Source organism: Loxodonta africana, chromosome 19, assembly GCF_030014295.1.
Source record: "Loxodonta africana isolate mLoxAfr1 chromosome 19, mLoxAfr1.hap2, whole genome shotgun sequence".
NCBI classification, from domain to species: Eukaryota; Metazoa; Chordata; class Mammalia; order Proboscidea; family Elephantidae; genus Loxodonta; species Loxodonta africana.
This window is the reverse complement of record NC_087360.1, coordinates 61,054,947-61,070,308: the sequence shown is the minus strand read 5'-3', so window position 1 is coordinate 61,070,308 and position 15,362 is coordinate 61,054,947. Positions and strand designations below refer to the sequence as shown.

The following is a 15,362-nucleotide window of genomic DNA, read 5'->3' as shown; positions in this document are numbered from 1 at the left end:
AGCAGTGGGTGGGCTTTTTTACCAAGAAACATGTTTTTCTCCAGGGACTGGTCCTTCTTGATAATATGTCTAAAAGTACCTGAGACGAAATCTGGCCATTCTTGCTTCTAAGGAGTATTGTGGATGTACTTCTTCCAAGACAGATATATCCATTCTTCTGATAGTCCATGGTATATTTAATGTTCCACAATTCAAAGGCACCAATCCCTCTTTGGTCTTCCTTATTCATTGTCCAACTTTCCCATGCATAAGAAGCGACTGAAAACACCATGTCTTGGGTCAGTCACACCTTAGTCCACAAAGTGACGTATTTGCTTGAAACACTTTAAAGAGGACTTTTGCAGCAGGTTTGCCCAATGTAATGTGTCACTTGATTTCTTGACTGCTGCTTCCATGGGCATTGATTGTGGATTCAAGTAAAATAAAATCCTTGACAATTATCAATCTTTTCTCTGTCCATGATAACGTTACTTACTGGTCCAGTCATGAGGACTTTTGTTTTCTTTAAGTTGAAGTTCAATTCATACTGAAGGCTATAGCCTTTGATCCTCATCAGTAAGTGCTTCAAGTCCTCTTCCCTTTCAGCAAGCAAGGTTGTGTCAACTGCATATCTCAGGTTGTTAATGAGTCTCCCTCCAATCCTGATGCAGCATTGTTCTTCTTATAGTCCAGCTTATCCAATTACTGGCTTAGCATACAGATTGAATACATACAGTGAAAGGATACAGCCCTGACACACACCTTTCCTGATTTTAAACCACAGAGTATTCCCTTGTTCTGTTAGAACAACTGCCTTTCGGTCTATGTACAGGTTCCACATGAGTACAATTAAGTGTTCTGAGATTCCCATTTTTTACAATGTTATTCATAATATGTTATAATCCACACAGTCGAATGCCTTTGCGTAGTCAATAAAACACAGGTAAACATCTTTCTGGTATTCTCTGCTTTCAGCCAAGATCCATCTGATATCAGCAATGATATCCTTGTTCCATGTCCTCTTCTGAATCCAGCTCGAATTTCTGGCAGTTCCCTGTCAATGTACTGCTTCGGCCACTTTTGAATGATCTTCAGAAAATTTTTTCTTGCATGTGATATTGTTCAATTGCCTTTTTTGGAATGGGCACAAATATGGATCTCTTCCAGTCAAATGGCCAGGTAGCTGTCTTCCAAATTTTTGGCATAGATGAATGAATATCTGCAGCAATGCATCCGTTTGTTGAAACATTTCAATTGGTATTCCATCAATTCCTAGAGCCTTATTTTTTGACAATGCCTTCAATACAGCTCAAAATGAGAAGAAACAGCTGCAAACGTCCATTAGTAATAGGAATGTAGAATGTAAGAACTATGAATCTAGGAAAAAATTAAACGGAATGCATAAAGGTCAATATCCTAGGCATTAGTGAGCTGAAAAGGACTGTATTGATCATTTTCAATTGCACAATCATATGGTCTGCTAGGAAACCCTGGTGGCGTAGTGGCTAAGTGCTACGGCTGCTACCCAAAAGGTCAGCAGTTCGGATCTTCTGCCAGATGCTCCTTGGAAACTCTATCGGGCAGTTCTACTCTGTCCTATAGGGTCGCTATGAGTCGGAATTGACTTGATGGCAGTAGGTTTTGTTTGGTTTTGGTTATGGTCTGCTATGCCAGGAATGACAACTTGAATCGGAGTGGTATTGCATTCATCATCAAAAAGAACATCTCCAGGTCTATCCTGAAGTACAGTGCTGTCACCGGAAGGGTAATATCCATATGCTTACAAGGAAGCCCAGTTAATAAGACTATTATTCAAATTTACGCATCAACTGCTAATGCCAAAGATGAGGAAATGAAATTTTTTTTTTACCAACTTCAGCAGTTTGAAATTGATCAAACATGCAATCAAGATGTATTGATAATTACTGATGATTGGCATAGAAAAGTTGGAAAAAAAGAAGAAAAATCGGTAATTGTAAAATATGTCCTTGGTGATAGAAAGGACGCCAGAGATTGCATGGTTAAATTTTGAAAGACCAATGATTTATTCCCTACAAATACCTTTTTTCATCAACATAAAAGTTGACTATGCACATGGACCTTGCCTGATGGAATACACAGGAATCAAATTGACTGCACCTGTGGAAAGAGATAATGGAAAAGCTCAATATCATCAGTCAGATCAAGGCCAGGGGCCGCCTGTGGAACACACCATCAATTGCTCACTTGCAAGTTCAAGTTGAAGTTGAAAAAAATTAAAACAAGTCCAAGAGAGCCAATATGACCTTGAGTATATCCCACCTGAATTTGGAGACAATCTCAGGAATAGATTCAATGCATTGAACATTAATGACCCAAGACCAGAAGAGTTGTGGGATGACATCAAGGACATCATAAAAGAAGAAAGCAAAAGGTCATTAAAAAAATAAGAAAGAAAGGAAAGAACAAAACAGACAGCAGAAGAGACTCTGAAACTTTCTCGTCAACATAGAGTAGCTAAAGTGAATGGAAGAAATGATGAAGTAAAAGAGCCAAACAGAAGATTTCAAACAGTGGCTCAGAAGACAAAGTAAAGTGTTATAATGACATACGCAAAGATCTGGAGAGAGAAAACTGAAAGTGAAGAACAGGCTCGGCATTTCTCAAGCTGAAAGAACTGAGGAAAAAATTCAAGCCTTGACTAGCGATTTTGATGGATTCTGTGGGCAAAATATTGAATGACGCAGGAAGCATCAAAAGAAGATGGAAGGAACACAGAAAGTCGCTGTACCAAAAAGAATTGGTTGACGTTCAACCATTTCAGTAGGTAGCATATGATCAAAAACTGACAGTGTTGTAGGAGGTAATCCAAGCTGCAATAAAGCGATCCGGGTAAAATATATCTCCAGGAACTGATGATATACCAACTGAGAAATTCTGTACTATGCTAAACACACACACACACACACACGCTAATTCTATCAAAAATGCTAAAATAGTGGAATTTACCTCAAGCAATTAAATGGAGCCAAACACAGAGACTATATATTGTATGATTTCGCTTTTACAAAATTTTCAGAAAGGCAAATCTATGAAGATAGAAAGCAGATTAGTGATTGTCTGGGCCTGAGGTGAGGAGGAAGGATTGATTGCAAAGTGGAATAAAGGAAACTTTTTTAAAAGTAGTTCTGGTGATTTTTGCACAAATCTACAAATTTACCAAAAAATAAATACACAAGATGAATAACTTCTTTATGGTAGGTAATTTATATCTTAATAAAGATGTTAAAAATGCTCTATAAGTAAGTACTCTGACATAATGAACTTGGAAGTCATTACCCCGTCTTTATAAGAAAAAACTGAACAAACTAAAACCAATGACTTCTTGGGTCCTACAGAGAGCTGATGCCACAGGGAAAACTGCCTCCATGAATCTCGAAAATTTAGTACATGCAGAGAGACGGCATACGAGGTTTGTTTATCTGGAGCAGAATCCAATGGGCATCTTGTGCCACTCTGTTGCCTTGCAGTGGATTCTGACTCATAGAGACCCTGTAGGACAAATAGAACTGTCCCATAAGTTTTCCAAAGCTGTAATTTTTAGAGAAGCAGGCTGCCACACACCTTTTTCCCATGGAATGCCTGGTGGGTTCAAATAGCCAAGCTTTCATTTAGCAGCCAAGCTCATAACCACTGCACCACCATAAAAAAAAAAGCCACTAGGAATATGTATTTAAATTGTAATTTTGTTGAATTTCTGAAGACTGAGTATCGACTCTAGAGTCCTGGTGGTACAGTGGTTAAAAAGGGTTAGGCTGCTACCAAAAGGTCTGCAGTTTGAATCCACCAACTGTTCCTTGTAAACCCTATGGGGCCGTTCTACATTGTCCTGTAGGGTAGCTATGAGTCGGAATTGACTCAGCAACAATGGGTTTGAGTGTTGACTCCCAGCGTGAATGAGAAGCTCCCAGGATGTGCAGTGATAGAGGCACTCCCATCTCTTTACACATTTTATCCAGGAATCCCACAGGTTCTCTTGGGAAGGATTTGAAAAAGATGCCCATTAGTCCTAGCATGGGCTGCCAGAAGAAAGAACAAGTCTGGCTTGGAAGAAGTACAGCCGGAGTGCTCCTTGGAAGTGAGGATGGCCAGACTTTGTCTCACATTCTTTGGACATGTTATCAGGAGGGACCAATCCCTGGAAAAGGACACCATGCTTGGTAAGTTAGAGAGTCAGTGAAAAAGAGGAAGACCCTTGACGAGATGGATTGACACAATGGCTGCAACAATGGGCTCAAATATAGCTATGATTGTGAGGATGGCACAGGGCCAGGCAGTGTTTTGTTCTGTTGTACATAGAGTAGCTATGAGTGGGAACCAGCTGGAGGGCACCTAGCAACAATCCTAGCAGGGGGAAGGGAGGAGTAGCAATGGTAAAACCCTCCCTGCCTCTTTTCCATAACAAAGGGCTAATCTCCAGGTGGAGGGACTTCACCAGATGGCAATTCTGAAACCTAACCTTAGCTTGGAAACCCTGGTGGTATAGTGGTTAAGAGCTATGGCTGCTAATCAAAAGATCAGCAGTTTGAACCCACCAGGCACTCCTTGGAAACCCAATGGGGCAGTTCTACTCTGTCCTACAATAGGTCACTATGAGTTGGTATCAACTTAACCACAACAGTTTTTATTTTATTTTTTTCAGTATCAACTAGGGACGGAAACTTCCTCCCACTCCAGCCTTCATGACTCAATTAAGAAACAGATAGTAACTAAAAGTCATAGTCAACAATAGAGATGAAAGAGATGAGTTTAAGAAAATAGGTTGGGGATGCTGTAGCTATGGAAGGGACTAGGTGATAAGGAGTTGGGGAGAGCTCTACACCTGGAGGAGAGACAGAAACACTTTGGAAGGCCACATACTTGAGACATAAAACACCAAAATCCATTGCCTTCCAGTAGATTCCGACTCATAGTGACCCTATAGGTCAGAGTAGAACTGTGCCATAGAGCTCCCAAGGAGCCCCTGGTGGATGTGAACTGCTGACCTTTTGGTTAGCAGCTGTAGCTCTTAACCACTACACCACCAGCATTTCCACCGGAGACATAGGCACATTAAAAGACCGAGAATTTGTTCAAAGACTGGAGAACATCCCTTCCCCACACCCCACCACCACAAAAACAAGCCTCTTGTAACAGTGGATTACAGCTGAAACAAGAAATCCGGGTGGTGCAGCGGTTAAAGCACAGAGGTTCAAACCCACCAGCCACTCTATGGGAGAAAGATGTTGCAGTTGGCTTCCATAAGGATTAAAAAACCAGAAAACCAAACCCACTGGCATCGAGTTAGTTCTGAATCACAGCAACTCTGTAGGACACAGTAGAACGGCCCCATAGAGATTCCAAGGAGTGCCTGGTGGATTCAAACCGCCAATCTTTTGGTTAGCAGCCATGGCACTTAACCGCTACACCACCAGGGTTTCCACTAGGGTTTCTGTAAAGATTACAGCCTTGGAAACTCTATGAGGTAGTTTTACTCTGCCCTTTAGTGCTGCTATGAGGTGGAATTGATTCGATGACAATGAATGACAGCTGAAAGAGCTAGCTGCAAGACACATACTCTTTCTGAGGAATGTCATAAAAGTTAGCCCCAAAGTCATGAGGGAGGAGAGATTTCCACTGTAAGAATTTGAAGCTTCTAGTGCCTAGCTAGAAAACCTGGTGGTGTAGTGGTTAAGAGCTATATCCGCTAACCAAAAGGTCGGCAGTTCAAATCCACCAGGCATTCCTTGGAAACCCTATGGGGCAGTTCTACTCTGTTCTATAGTCACCATGAGTCAGAATTGACTCGAGGGCAATTGTTTTCTTTGTGTGTGTGTTTGCTTAGTGCCTAGATATAAGAAACACTAAACATAGTCCAACTTCTGAAAAGATTAACATGTATCCTCACATTAAAAGTCTGTTTACTTCAGTGTCCATTACTCTAAACAACAAAAAAGCACATGACGTGCAAAAAGGCAAGAAAAAACACAGTCTGGAGAGACAAAGCAAGTATCAGAACCAGGCTCAGCTATTAGGCTGTTGCTGGGGTTATCAGACAAAAATTTAAAATAACTGTTATTAATATGCTAAAGACACTAAAGGAAAACGTAGACAATGCAGAAGAGCAGAGAGGTAGTGTCAGCAGAGAAATGGAAACTGTAAGAATCAAAAGGAAATACTAGGGAAAAAAAGCAACAGAAATGAAGAATAGAGAAAAGAATGAATGAAGAAAAAAGAAATGGAAAATAAAAAAGCTTTTTATTTTCAAGAAAGACACAGTGATTAATTTAGAAGTAAAGAAGCACAGTTTCCAAGTTACACTCAAATAGTTCAGGAAAAAGTATGCAGAGAGAGAGGGAAAAAGAGAGCAAAGTGACAGAAAAAGAGAATGGTATAGCAAATGGAGAAAAATGCAAAAAAAAAAAAAGGTACTTCTGGGTAGAGGGTATATTGGAATTTCTTATACTATTCACGAAACTTGAATATTTTTACAGACTTTTGAATTTTATTTCCAGAGTAGGTTTTAGACAGTATCAAAATATTACAATAAAAAAGTATGTTTCAGTAATATTCAAATAAAAATAGTTAACTCTGACATAATGAACACTGTGTCAGTTCCCATTCTGAGTATTTAAATTCAGCACTGGCACCAACTAAATGACGTTAATAGTACAAATACCATTTATATTTTACATATGAGAAAACTCAAGTCCTTACCCAAAATCACACAAATAGGCCAAAAGTGGAAATAGGATTTCAAAGCAAGAAGTCTGCCTATAGAGTAAATATTCATAAACACTGTGGTCTACTTCCTGGGAAGTAAAAAAAAATAATTTTTTATTTCACCACTATGAAGATGATTATCTTTTGTAAAACTAGAGTGGTGGCATACAAAATAAAAATGATCAGTTCTTTTAACTGATGCATTAATTATAGAACCTTAGTGTTTTTTATACAGGGTTGCTATTAGTTAGAATTGACTCAACGACGGTGGTTTTTTTTGTTTGTTTTTGTTTTGGACATGTAAAATGAATACCTTGTGGGAAAGTACAAAGTATAATTTGGATACATATGAGAAAGAGAAGTATAGACATATTTGCTTAAATATGAACTTACTTTATGGTCAGGTAATATTGTGATTACATATAAACTTGTCTGTGACATTTTCAAATTTAAGGCAGTAAATAGAAGATTTAAAATAAATTTCTTAAAGCATACTTAGATTTACAAGCTGTGTATCCACCAGGCGTTAAACCACAATTTCCACTTCGATCAGCCCTAGAATTAATTTCAGTATAACATTCTTGAGAACCAAATCCTGTACCTGAAAACAACAACAAAAAAAGAGTGGTTAGTCATATTGAACTCAGTATTAATTTAGAACTGTAAGTACACTTTAAAATTCTGAAAGAATTTAAAATATATGGCACAAAATATGGTCAAATATAAAATTGAAATAAAAAATAGAACAAGATCACGCAAAACCATTTAAATGCTTAAAAAAAATTGAAAGTGCTTTTGTTTACCATACAAACACATATCCTAGAGTTAACAACTGTATGCACTTTACCCTCTACATTTCAATAAGTGTATAAAGACAAATTTACAAGTACATTACAGAGACTTATTTATAAATATTCAACTTATTGGTCAATAATCTGTTTTTGCATGTATGTCTTCCCAAGTCAAATGACTAAATTGATATGCTGTATTTTTTCACCAAATTAATTCTGACTGAAAACCTTGGAGCCACTCTTGATTCTTCCTCACCCTCAGCATCCAATCTGTAGATAAGATCCAACATACTTAAAGAACAGTTTATTTCTCATCACCTCCACTGGTTCCCCTGTAGTTGAAAGACAAGCCAAAAAATTGGATAGGGATATTCAACCACTGCATTGTGGAGCTGGGGGAAAATGACTATGAGAAAAGCCCCAGTGGACACACGTTGATCTCAGCTGAAAACTCCTGAAGCAGCAGTGAACTGAAAATTAGAAGTTGATTTTTTTTTCCCCACCAGAGGCCATTTGCAAAGCTGGTTATAGGAGAGAAGTCAAAATTTTTGCCTTGGCCACAGCAGTGGGCAATTGCTGGTAGACAGAGAAACAGGCCAAATTTTGAGGATCTTTCATGGATGGAGTGACAAAATTAGAAAATTAACATGCCTCAAACACATTGTTGGTTTCACTCTCAAGGCTTTTGCCTGATTCTAAATATGTACAGAACAGGATATTAAAATATGAGACAAGTTCCACAAAGCAGAGGAGATTTTTCCAAAACCTCTGGGTTTGGTTACATACCTCCAGTGAATGGGGCATCAATGAACACATCAAGCTCTCAGTTAAAAATCCTGAATACACAGGCCCTATAAACAAACAGTGTAAACTAGATATAGACTGTTGGTGTTGTTGGTAACTGCTGTTGAGTCAGTTCTGACTCATGGAGACCTTATATAAGAGAATGAAAACTTGCCTGGTCCTGTAGCATCTCCATAATTTTGATATGTTTGAGCCCATTATTCAAGCTATTATGACAATCGATCGTATTGAGGGTTTCCCTTGTTTTCACTGACCCTCTACTTTGCCAAATACTATGTCCTTTTCTAGCAACTGGACTTTCCTGATGATATGTCCAAAGTAATCAAGACAAAGTTTTGCCATCCTCAATTCTAAGGAGCATTCTGTTGTGTTTTTTTCTAATTATTGATTTGTTCATTCTCTGGAAGTTCACAGTATACTAAATATTCTTTATCAACACAACTCAAATGCATCAATTCTTCTGTCTTCTTTTTTTATCTTACATGCATATGAGGAGATTGAAAAGATCACGGCTGGAGTCGGGCACATCTTAGTCATCAGAGCGACATCTTTGCTTTTCGTGACTTTAAAGAGGTCTTTTGCAACAAATTTGCCCAATGCAATATGTCATTTGATTTCTTGGTTGCTGTTTCCACTGGTGTTAACTGTTGATTCAATTTTTTTTTTCTCCATTTACCATGATGTTGTTTATTGGTCCAGTGTAACTATGTACATTGGGTCTTATATAAATTCTAATCAAACCTTAACACATATCAGTTTCTACGTTAATTAAGGTGATTAGTCTCCCACCTCATATATGTAACAAAAGAAAAGATGAGTGATAGCAATAAGGGCTTTTAGACTGTTAAAACGATTAGCAAAAGCAAAAACTAAAGTTGGTAGACACTGGAACAATTTTTTAGCTAGAAACATGACGATGTAAAGTATCTTTCAAGAAAAAATTTAAAATATATTTTAGATGTATTAAAATAATTGAGAAAGAAGGTCATGATATATATTTATCAAAAAAAATTGCAGATTATGTGAATTGACAAGAAAGAAAAATAAGAAAAAAAGAAATTGGAATAACTATGGAAAGGCAATTGCATACAAACACATACTTAAAGAAGAAATACTCTTTTTCAACAATATAAAAGATGACTATACTCATGGACCTTGCCAGATGGACTCCACAAGGAAAAAAATCGGCTATATCTATGGAAAGAGAAAATGGAGAAGCTCATTATCATTAATCAAGACAAAGCCCAGGGCTGACTACAGAACAGACCATCTATAGAACATATGCAAGATCACATGAAGGTTTCTGTGGTCGAAAAATTTAATGGCACAAGAAACATCAAAGATGATAGAAGGAATACATATGTTCACTGTACTGAAATGAATTAGTTGATGTTCAACCACTTTAGGAGGTAGTATAGATCACGAGCCTCTGGTACTGAAGGAAGTTCAAGCCACCCTGAAGGCATTGGCGAAAGACAAACTCCAGGAGTTGACAGAATACTAATTAAGATAGTTCAAAATATGAATACAATGTTAGAGGCATCTATTACTCTATGTCAAGAAATTCAGCTCAGAAGATAGCTACTTGGCCTAATGACTGGAAGAGATCGATATTCATGCCCATTTCAAAGAAAGGCAATCAAATGAAATGCAAATATCATTGGACAATATCCTTAATATTGCACATAGGAAACCCCGGTTGCATAGTGGTTAGGTGCTACAGCTGCTAACCAAAGGGTTGGCAGTTCAAATCCACCAGGCGCTCCTCGGAAACTCTACGGGGCAGTTCTACTCTGTCCCATAGGGTTGCTATGAGTCGGAATCGACTCGACGGCGCTGGGTTTTGGGTATTGCACATTAGCAAAATTTTGCTGAAGATAATTCAAAACTGGCTGTTGTCATACATCAACAGGGAACTGCCAGTAGTAAAAGCTGGATTCGGAAGAGGATGTGGAACAAGGGACATATCATTGCTGATGTCAGCTGGATCTTGGCTGAAAGCAGAGAATACAAGAAACATGGTTAATTGTGTTTAATCAACTACACAACGGCATTCAATAGTGTGGATCATAATAAATTATGGATAACATTATGAAGAATGGGAATAAATTATGGATAACATTATGAAGAAAGGGAATTGTGCTCATTAAGGACCTGAGAATAAATCAAGTAGTAGTAGTTTAAACAGGACAAGGAGACACTGCATGATTTAAAATCGGAAAAGTTGTACAGCGGGGTTTAATTTTCACATTACTAATTCGATCTGTATGCTAAGAAAGTAGTCTGATCAGAACGTCAGGATTGGAGGAAGATTCACTAACAACCTGCAATATGCAGATGGCACAGCCTTGCTGGTCAAAAATGACAAAGACTTGAAGCACTTACTGATGAATGTCAAAGACTACAGTCTTCAGTATGGATTATGCCTGAATGTGAAGAAAACAAAATCCTCACAACTAAACCAATAATCAATATCATGACAAAGAGAAACAAATTGAAATTGTCAATGATTTCATTCTACTTGGATCAAAAACCAATATCTATAAAAGCAGTGTGAAGAAATCAAACAACATATTCCACTGAGTGATCTGTTGCAAAAGACCTCTCTAAAATTTTAAAAAGAAAAATGTCACCTTGATGATTAAGGTATGTCTGACCCAACCCATGGTCTTTTTAATCATCTCATATGTGTGAGACAGATGAACAATAAAAAAGGAAAACAGAAGAAGAATTGATGCATTTTAATAATGGTGTTGGCAAAGAATATTGAGTAGGCTATTTATTTATTTTTTTTATGGGCTGCCAAAAAAATTTTTTTTTTTCTTAGAAGAATTACAACAAGAATATTCTTTAGATATGAGGACGGCTTGATTACTTTGGAAACTTCAGAAGGAAAGGCCAGTCACTTAAAAATGACATCAGTCACTAGAAAATGACATCACAACCCTCAATGAGATGGATTGACACTATAATAACAAGGGAATAAAACATACCAACAATTACATAGATGGCATGGGACTGGGTAAAATTTCATTCTGTTATAAATAAGGTTGCCATGAGTGGGGAGGGGGGTGCAACTAACAACAATAATTATAACATTTGGAGACTTCAATACACCACTTTGAGTAATGGACAGAATATCTAGAGAGATCAGTAAGAAAACGGGAGGACCTGAATGACACTATAAATCCACTAGACCTAACATGTATATATATATGTTGTTAGGTGCTGTTGAGTTGGGACCAACTCATAGCAACCCCATGTACAACAGAACGAAACACTGCCTGGTCCTGTGCCATCCTCACAATCTTTCCTATGCTTGAATCCTTTGTTGCAGCCACTGTTGTCAATACATCTTATTGAAGGTCTTCCTCTTTTTTGCTGACCATCTACTTTACCAAGCATGATGTCCTTCCTCAGGGACTGGTTCCTGCTGATAACTTGTCCAAAGTATGTGAGACGAAATCTTGCCGTCCTTGCTTCTAAGGAGCATTCTGGTTGTACTTACTCCGAGACAGATTTGTTTGTTCTTTTGGCAGTCCACGGTATATTCAGTATTCTTTGCCAAGACTGTAATGCAAAGGCAAGAATTCTTCTTTGGTCTTTCTTATTCATTGCCCAGTCTAGTCTTTAAAGTGACATCTTTGCTTTTTAACACTTTAAAGAGATCCTTTGCAGTGGACTGGAAACCCTGGTGGCATAGTGGTTAAGAGCTACGGCTGCTAACCAAAAGGTCAGCAGTTCGAATCCACCAGGCACTCCACAGAAGCCCTATGGGGCAGTTCTACTCTGTCCCATATGGTCATTATGAGTCGGAATCAACTTGATGGCAATGGATTCTTGCAGTGGATTTGCCCAATGCCATGCATAATTTGATATCTTGACTGCTGCTTCCATGGGCGTTGATTGTGGATCCAAGTAAAATGAAATCCTTGACAACTTCAATCTTTTCTCCGTTTATCATGCTGTTGCTTATTGGTCTAGTTGTGAGGACTTTTGTTTTATGTTGAGGTCTAATGCATACAGAAGGCTGTAGTCTTTGATCTTCTTCAGTAAGTGCTTCAAGTCCTCTTCACTCTCAACCAACAAGGTTGTGTCATCTCCATAACACAGGTTGTTAATGAGTCTTCCTCCAATCCTGATGCTGTGTTCTTCTTCATATAGACTAGCTTCTTGGATTATTTGCTCAGCATACAGATTGAATAAGTATGGTGACACAACCCTGACACACCTTTCTTGACTTTAAACCATGCAGTATCCCCTTGTTCTGTTTGAACGACTGTCTAAGTACAGGTTCCTCATAAGCACAGTTAAGTATTCCAGAATTCTCATCCTTCACAATGTTATCCATAATTTGTTATGATTCACACAGCCAAATGTCTTTGCCTAGTCAATAAAACACAGGTAAACATCTTCTGATAGCCTCTGCTTTCAGCCATTATCAATCTGACATCAGCAATGATATCCTTTGTTCCATGTCTTCTTCTGAATCTGGCTTGAATTTCTGGCAGTTCCTTGGCAATGTACAGCTGCAACTGCTTTTGAATGATCTTCAGAAAAATTTTACTTGTGTGTGATATTAATGATATTGTTGGATCACCTTTCTTTGGAATGGGTACAAATATGGATCTCTTCCCACTGGTCGGCCAGGTAGCTGTCTTCCAAATTTCTTGGCATAGACAAGTGAGCACTTCCAGCACTGCATCCATTTGTTGAAACAGCACAGTTGGTATTCTATATATATATATATATATATATATATATATATATATATATATACACACACACACATACATAAATGTACAACATTCTAACAAACAACAGCAAAATATAAATTCTCTTCCAGTGCACATGGATTATTCTCCATGATAGCCTCCTAAACTGTGAAGACATAAATTTCTGTTTTTTACAATCTTCTGGTTAGCATTAAAGCATGTTAACCATTTGCACCAACAGAGGAGTCCATATAAACAATAGGGGACTAGAATCTTGATTATATATAGAATTTGGTTTTATCATTGAGGAAAAAAAAAAAGGGTGAAAGATATGAAAGAGACATTCAGAGAGGGGGAAAATTTATCATTTCTACAAAACAAAATCAACATAAACCTTATTCATAACCAAAGAAATGTCATTCAAGAGCACAGTGACATGCCACTTTTACAAATTACAGAAGTCTGATACTAACAAAAGTTGAAGAATAGATCAAGGGGAGCTAATATATACTGCTAGTGGTAGTGCAGATGAACAAAAAGTACTTTGAAAAACATTTAACATTGTCTTGCAACGCTGAAGTCTTGCACCTCCTATAACCAAATACTTACATTAGAGAAATTCTTGCAAATATGTACCAGGAAACATGTATGATAATGTTCACAACAGTGTTTATCATATATTGCTAAATTTGATTTACTAATACTAATACAGGGTCACTATGAGTCAGAATCTACTCGACAGCACCAGGTTTTTGAATACTGAGTTTAGTATGAATGGTTATAATCATTAGAGAGACCTTATGATGAAGCTGACTCTTGAAGGCACCATGTATTTGTTTTATTTCTAAATCTGACAATATTTAATTCTTCATATTATATATATATATGGAAAACATACACAACAAAGTGACCATGCTGATGTAATAAGCACCCAGTTCAAGAAACACAAAATTGCTGGCTCAGCGGAATGCTCATTAATAATAGTCCTGTCAGGTTATCACTTCCGGATCTTTTATTTACCCACTGTTTTTTTTTTTTTTTTTTCTTGTTGGTCTGCTTATCAGCTAGTGAGAGAGGTACGTAATGCTCCCATTATAATTGGTATATTTCCATTTAATTCTGCCATTTTGTTTCACAGATTTTAAAGAGCTTTTAGAGATTTTAAAGTTCCCTACATTTTAAAGGTATCTTCTTGGTTGCATAAGGATGGAGGGTTGTGCCATCTCCCCTTCAGACTGACCAGTTCATCATGAACTGTTCTTCCTTTCCTGCTTGTGATGTTTCTGACATCAAAGTCTACTTTCTCTGATATCTAACAGATCTTAGTTGGTGCGTACATGGTATATTCTTCACATTTTTTTACCTTCAACTCTTTTCTTTACTTACATTTCAGTGTGCCGTGCAAAAGAAGAATATAGTTAATGTTTCTTTTTGTTCTTTAAGCCAATCTTAGGTTTTACTTTGCATTATTAGCTCGTTTACATTTAATGTAATATTTTATATAGTTGGATGTGTATTTAGCACCTTGCTATTCTATTATTTTTCTGTTTGTCCCATTATGTTCTTTATTCCTACATTTTGTCTCCATTTCCATTTTCTATCTACCTATCATCTGTCTTTCTATCTATCATCTATCGTCTATTATCTATCTATCATCTCTGTCATATACTTTTACTGCCATTTGAGGAGTTTCCCTAAGATTAAAGCATGAATCTCAATTTAATATGGACTAATAATAATTGTTCCACTATCACTTCTATTATTCTGATAGAATAGTACACATTTTATGTTTCATTTTCCCCTGAGAATTTGCATTACATGTAGTCCCTGACTTACAACGGGGTTTCATTTTGGGGACTCCATTCCAAGTCAGTTCTGATGTAAGTCAAATACCTCTTTTTTTGTTTGTTTGCTTTCATTATTATTGCTTTTTGTTATCAGTATCTTTATAAATTCAAATTTTGAATATCTGCGAGAAAACATCTGAGAATGATAACATCAGCAAGTTATCCCCTTGCAACATTGTATGTAGTACCTATGACTAATGATAAGATGTACAAAAAAAAAAAAAAGATGGTGGTAAACGTGGTTCGTTGTAATTTTGAATACATACCTGTATTTTTAAATGCATTTAATTCTACATATGCTTTAACTCCAAACCAGTGGGGGGGAAAAAAACCCTGTCTTCGCATCAAGTCTATTCCAACTCATAGCAACCCTATAGGTCAGAGTAGAACTAACCCACAGGGTTTCCAAGGCTGTAATCTTTAAGGAAGCAGACTGCCACATCTTTCTCCCACGGAGGGCTAGTGGATTCGAACTGCTGACATTT

General features: G+C 37.4%; 1 protein-coding gene across 1 annotated transcript in view; it reads right to left on the bottom strand.

The window, feature by feature from the left end:
- Nucleotides 1–15,362, bottom strand: part of LOC100672528 (disintegrin and metalloproteinase domain-containing protein 2) — a 114,434-nt gene that overhangs the window by 18,524 nt on the left and 80,548 nt on the right. Inside the window, exon 16 of the mRNA XM_064271939.1 lies at nt 7,216–7,321. Coding sequence (XP_064128009.1) covers nt 7,216–7,321 — 106 coding nt within the window. The remainder of the gene's footprint in view (nt 1–7,215; nt 7,322–15,362) is intronic.